General features: G+C 41.4%; 1 protein-coding gene across 1 annotated transcript in view; it reads right to left on the reverse strand.

The window, feature by feature from the left end:
- The window catches only part of FREM1 (FRAS1 related extracellular matrix 1), a 57,579-nt gene extending 51,144 nt beyond the window's left edge, over positions 1-6,435 (reverse strand). Inside the window, exons 1-3 of the mRNA XM_010023481.1 lie at positions 6,247-6,435; positions 1,343-1,437; positions 464-765 (exon numbers count right to left, since the gene is read on the reverse strand). Coding sequence (XP_010021783.1) covers positions 464-765; positions 1,343-1,437; positions 6,247-6,435 — 586 coding nt within the window. The remainder of the gene's footprint in view (positions 1-463; positions 766-1,342; positions 1,438-6,246) is intronic.
- Between the last annotated feature and the right edge of the window lie 228 nt (positions 6,436-6,663).

Raw genomic sequence — 6,663 nt, forward strand, 5'->3', positions numbered from 1 at the left:
GGAACCAATATGGGAAGCCTGTCACTATACCTAAACTAACCCTGATAAAAAGATAGTGAAGAAAATCAGGGTTCCTTTCCTGACTTAATTTTTCCTGCAGGATTTTGTTTTCAACTGACATCTTCCAGCTCCAGCCTCCCTTGGTCTCTTGCGTAGGTGCTGCCTCCAAAAACTCCCTGTGCTGTTTCTACTGGATCTCAGCACTCCCAAAGCATCACATTGGCCCACGTGTCTAGGATCCAAAATCAGATTCCAGTCAGGGGACAACTAACCCAGATCTGTGATCTGTGTTGTGCCCCACACAAACTTCGTGGCCCTTTCGGTTTATACAGCAGCTCTAGCTGTTTATTAAACTTCACATGACCCACTCTTACCCATCATGTCTGAAGCAACCCACCACTGCAGACTTAATCTGCAGGGTGTCTTTGAACCTGCTAATACGAACAACTAAAGCACATCGTACTATGGCCAGGGAAGAAGCTCTGTGGCTGATCCCCACGGAGCTGCTCTTGCTGCGTTTCCCCAGTGATGAGCTGCCCATGAGCAGGCAGGTGGGTTTCCGAAGAGACTATGGAAATGGTGCAATCCAGATTTATCTTCCTGCCATAGTCAAAAGTGAGGACGTTCTTGTCAATCGCCCTGGACAGACCATAGTACTCAGGGACCTCCAGGGCACGGGAGCGCATTTTGATGATGTTACAGTCTGGCTCAAGTAACTGCACACGAAGGGTGAATGTCTCTATAAACGTTTCGGTTTCTGTAAACCTGCAGGTGATAGAAGGTAACGAATTATGCTTCAACCCATCTTCTGTCGTTCTGTGAGTTTGGTGTTGGCCTCACCTTCTAAACTGAATTACTTTAACCACTTTCTTTCTTGTGCCTTCAAACCCCGCATCACCAGAGACCATGAGGTGCCAGACCCTGCTGCCCACATCCACATACTTGTAAAAGGTCTGTCTGTGTGAAGGAAGAAGTTGGTCACTGCATATATGCAAGGGTCTGTGTCACTATCATCAGTACAAGACAGAACATACAGTGTTCTGAAAGTTATGTTGTCACTTTCAATAATAAAAAGAAAAGTCTCTGGTTTTCTGTAAAAAACAAGCAATACATAATATCTGTTGATATTACCAAATGTATTATTTGAATGTATCTGAAATACATTGTGAGAAATGTTTCTGTAAACAGCTGGTCACTTGTTGACTAATGATGCTGCTACTGAATCTAAGTAGATACAACAAGTACAGAACATACTTTTACCATGAAAAATGGACTGCTTGCTCTTCCCAAGGGCAGCTATGCTCCTGGTAACAGTGAATTGTGATCTCCCACCACTGCTTACCTGTACAGCCTGAGCATGACTGCGTCTTCGTCTAAAATTGGACAACCATTGTGGGTGTATTTGACTTCATTAGGAAGGAAGTGACAATCAAAAACCTGTGAAGGAGAAAGAATATGCAACACTCTCAAGAATGCTAGCTTCACAGCTTCTGTTTCACCTCTCTCCAACTGTCAGGAATGCATCAGACTAAGGAAATTTTTAATCTGTAGTCTATGAATAGGTATTCACCCACTCCGTGGTCTCACAGTGAGATTCAGAGTAACCACTTTAACATGGGGCTGCTGGCACTCTACAATTAGAAAAGGAATGGGCATATAAACGTGTTTGTTGCAGGCTGCTGAGTCCCTCCTCCAGTGCAACAACTAGTTTGAGCACACACATGGATGCAGTTGTATTCAGTAGTACATCTTCAGTGGATCTGAAAAGGCAGCAAATTCCTGCAGCTTACTGTTAGATTTATTAGCTTTTAAAGTTGCTCATGGCAGTAGCTTGATTAGATAGTAAATCCTGCTTTATGGCCACTACCGCTGGACTACAAAAGTATTAACTGGTGATATTTCTCTGTTGGAAACTTTGCTAGCTCAGATTTGTTACATGTTTTTGGAATACTGACTTTGTACTGGCAGCCTTTTATCAGATCAGATGTCATCTCCGTGTCATACCAACAGCCAGCCCCAGCGTCAGTGTAATCCCACAGCATAAAAGCAAGAAGAATTTCTAGATTCTGTCCACCACCTAATTCAAAGAGACTAAGAGGCATACCTGATACAGGCCAAATTTACAAAGCTGTCTGGATACCATTTAGCCATCTAAACCAGACACTTCTTTCAGTCTAGTTGTTTTATTCAATGGTTTGTTCACTTACACAAGAAAGTCAATGAGTAAAAATGCCTTTCCCAAATGGAAAAAAGATTGCTTTAGAGAGTTCTGAAACACCATTCTTTGGAGAAGGGATTTGGATTCTGGGGCACATGATTTTCATGTCCACACACACCAGTCTGCAAGTCTGGCAAATTGCATTTCCCACATAGGTGTATTTCTTTACAGAGTTTTAACAGCTGAAAGCTCCTGGCATTGATAAAACCGTGTCTATGTCATCCTTGTGATAACAGGGAATGCCTACACAGCCCATGTGTAGATGGAGGATACACTTATTTTGTATCTACAGTGAGATGAATATTCTTGTCAGCAAGAAGACAGAAAATAATAATTGCATTTCCTGAGTGTCTCACTGTGAAACTAAATGTGTTCTTTATGGGTAGTATTCATATATGATTCCAGGGACATCTATGGACTAAAATAAAATCTGTTCAGTATTCAGTAACAGACATAATAAGGCCATTACTAACACAGATTAATATAAATATACTGCTGACTGACAAACCAATTTTTGGTTTGTGTTGTTTTTCATAAAGAAGAGGTCATTTCTCTACTGCCAGTCATTTCTTAAAATGCACCAAAAGAATCATGAAATTGAAGTGCCTGGCCTGAATTACCTACATCTCCCCAGCCAGTCTGGAGGGTAGTGAAATGGAAGGGGAATTTTAGTTAAGTTCTGAAATGTTGACTGGAGGTGCAGTGCACAGAGAATTTCTTTGGATGCTCTGACTTTCAGTGTAAAAATAAAGTAATACTTTAATTTCTCATTAAATTAAATACTTTAATTAGTTAATGTATAGTTAACTGAAGCACATCATGACCACTTTGTGGATTTACACTAAAGTGCATAAGAACTAGTGACCTCTGTTTCTTTCCAGCAATTCCACAGAATTAGAGCTTGTGTCTTTCTGTAATGGAAAAATAACTGGAGTTTATCAGCTTCCATTGGCTTGTCCACTTCCATTAAAGTTACTCACAGATTCTCAAGCTATGTGCTAATGTTTCTATATTCCTAGTGATTTTAAAATGTACTGCCTGCTTTTAACTTTTATCAAGTAACACACTATACAAAGTCTTTCTTTTTTTAAGTGGTGAATTAGTTGATTATCATATAAATATACACAGATTTACCACTCTTCCTACTGGCTAAAATAATCTTGGAATAATCTGTAATATAGGGTGTTATGGAAAGTATGATTGATTGTATTTGTTTGGACTGCTTAGAAAGGAAGGACAGGAACAGTTTGTGGAAATCAAAATTGCTCTCATATGATGAAGGTTTTGACAAAGTTGTGGCTGTTCTGTTGTGTATGATTTTCAAATGTCACAGAAATATGTTATTTTTCAGTGTTTAACAAACAACAAAAGTATATCGTTCTTACTTAATGTCTTCTCTTTCTTAGTACAAGCTAACATAAAGGAAGGTAACACTTAAGTAATTAATTAGGTAGTCATAACTGATATCTTACAAAAAAATAAAAGAAAATTAAAAGAAGTAGTTAGGTGGTGTGTTACCTTAAAGAAAAAAAAAAGTACGCTATATACGAAAGTCACTTATATTATAGCTTCCAGGAGTTTAGTGTTGTACACTGAAGATGAGATTCTTCACTGATGTAGATCAGTATAGAGCCCTCAAAGTCAGTAGGGCTTTGGTGTGGACCTGACAATGAGATACAGCTCAGATGATGGTCGTGTCAGAGGGGACTGCCTATAGCAGAGGAGATGGTTTGATATCGAAGAATTATTTTCTTTCTTTCTAAAACATTATTAATTCTACCTCTTAATCAATAACAAGGTGGTGGAAAATCAAGGACCTTTCCACAAAGGTCTGTTACCACTGACTGACAGTCATTTTATATACATATAAGACAAAATCTGCTTTGCAAGAAGAAACATCTGTTTTATGTTTCTTCATATGTTTTCCTTTTATATGAACAGGCAACTCTAATTGTCTCTAAATTCATGGGGTAAGACAAAGGGGTTCTAAATCTTTTCCTAATTACTGTCGAGCTTTGTTTTTTTCCACTTCAACTGCTTTTCAATTACAATTTATAATTAAATTGTCATACATTCCTAGTACATTACTCATATTAATGGCAGTAAAAGACATCAGATCAGAGACAATGCAGAATTTCCCGGTAGAAAGAGCGTGAGTGGCACAGGACGGGCCCGACTCCGGCACCTTTTTTCAGGGATGGTTAAAGCTCATGCAGAGCTTTTCTGTATCTGGCTCAAGATTTTGTCATTTAAAGCAGAAGCCCTTAACTTACAAATGCTGTCTTGTTCTTTACCAGCAAGGAAATAAAATTTAAGATAACCGCACTGCCTGTCTCGCTGGCAGTCTCCCTGAGGCACAATGTGCGGTGGTGTATCTCTGGCACTCCCACCTCCCAGTGGCTACGGAGAGGAGGAGAAGAAGACACCTTTCCTAGCAGGATAGCACTCAGGTCAGGAGCCTTCCAGGGGAGGTATCCCAGGCATCACCAGCAGCCACAACCCTCCTCCAGCCAGGTACCCCAGGGCCACCAGCCTAGAAGAGCTCACCCCTCCAGCAGGGAGGTCTGCAGCCTCCAAGAGCCACACACAGCGGTCTGGGCTCTCAGAGGGGCCCTGGATGGATGGACACTTAACACAGGTGGGGCTGGGAGTGGGGAAAGTCCCTAGGTCTCTAGGTATTTGTAAGATAAGGTGTGTGAATACACACGTCCTAGGGTCTCTGGAAAACTGCCTCTGACCATTTGCTAGAAACATGTCAGGTTACAAAGGACAAAGTGGCTTTTTCAAAATAGCTGGGTCCTGATGCATACAGAGGCTGAGGCAGAAACCGAAAGCAACTTCACTCCCTCAGCCAGGCAGCTTGCCTACAAAAGAGGCTTTCCAGCAGTGAAAAACCTGAGTCTCTCTTTTTCTCCTCACGGGCCAAACTAGACTGAGGAAGTGGAGCAGGGGGACCACAGCCAGAGCCCTCGTGCTGACAGAGAGCAAGTCCTGGGGTAGTCTCAGCAGAGACACTGCACTGCTTGGAGACAGTCTCTGGAGAAGATCACACACTGCCCTGCTCATTGCCTTCTGTTTTCGCTAGCATGCCTCTGCTCCTTCTGAGTGCTGGTTCAGCCATAGTACTTGTCAGTTGTATGCAAAAATAATGTCAATGACCAAGCCAGAAGCTTTGAAATATATGTTGAGTCTGGTGCTCCTGCATCTGCCTTCACAGAGACCACGAGAAACCTCAGAGAGGATGTTTAAAACAATATACATATCCAAACATATAGGAGTGTATGCTGTATGGTACAACAAACAAAACTTTCTGAAAACAGGCAAAACATCTTTCGTTATGGTTCATTAAAACCATTCATCTTCTATCTATCTCTACTGTCACATTTTCGTGTCAATTACTTTCAGTTCCTTCCTGCTATGACTCAGGTGGGGAGATTTGTAAGGCAAATGAGTAGCAGAATGGTGATATGTGACATACATTTCATTATTCCTGGGATCTTCAAATTTTAACAGAAACAGTTGGGGATTTTTTCATGTATTCACCATCTGGTTGCAATTTAGCTGTTGCAGAGCAAGCAACGGTGTACACAATGTGCTTACTGTATGTGACGATTTTTTTTTTAATTGCTCCCTGAGTGATGGCTGCGTGACTGAAATGCAAAATGCTCTAGCAGGCTATGCGTTATCCGAGGGGCGCTGGCTACCGTCACAGTGGAAAAACAAGCAGTGTAGACACTGCAGGATGTCTCCTAACTGAAAGGTTTGAAATACCCACTCTCTGCTTGTGAAAGGAGAACCTGACCAAACTCACTCTCAGGCACTTGCGTTATTGAAGTCAGCTTTTGGATTTCAGGGGTGCAGTTCTCTGTCAGCTGGCTACTTTTAGGATAAGGCTCAATGTCACAGACCATTCCGTTTCATGCCTTTTGGTCATTACCAGAAAAAAATCAATAAAGCAGCTCTATGTAGTTTCTCCCACACCTGTGTACATGTGGACACTCAGAGCAGCACAGACAGAGCCCAAATACCTGTGGAGTTAGTTTCCCAACCCTCTGTGTTATTGGCTCATTGATTACAACTTCTACTTTGCAGGCATCCTTCTCTCTGGGGATAGAAAACTTGAGATCATCTTCTGACAGGAAGACAGACTGTCCCTTCATCACTTTCACCCCAAGGTTAACACTAATAAAGGAGGAGGATACAACTCTTAGCAGCATAGGCAACAGTAGAAACAACCAGCTTTTCTCAATGGGCTTCATATTATGAGGGGAAGACAGTTTTTTCCACCAGTGAAAATGCTCCAGAAGTCTTCTCTTTCTCCACCATCAGATTTCCACCATATGATGAAGGACCAAAATGTTAGTCACAGGTAAAAATGTACCACATGTTTTCTATTAAAAGGCACCCACTGACTGAAATTTGGACAGGAGCCTTTCAAAATATCC

This window comes from Nestor notabilis, unplaced genomic scaffold, assembly GCF_000696875.1.
Source record: "Nestor notabilis isolate BGI_N333 unplaced genomic scaffold, ASM69687v1 scaffold4431, whole genome shotgun sequence".
Classification (NCBI taxonomy): domain Eukaryota; kingdom Metazoa; phylum Chordata; class Aves; order Psittaciformes; family Psittacidae; genus Nestor; species Nestor notabilis.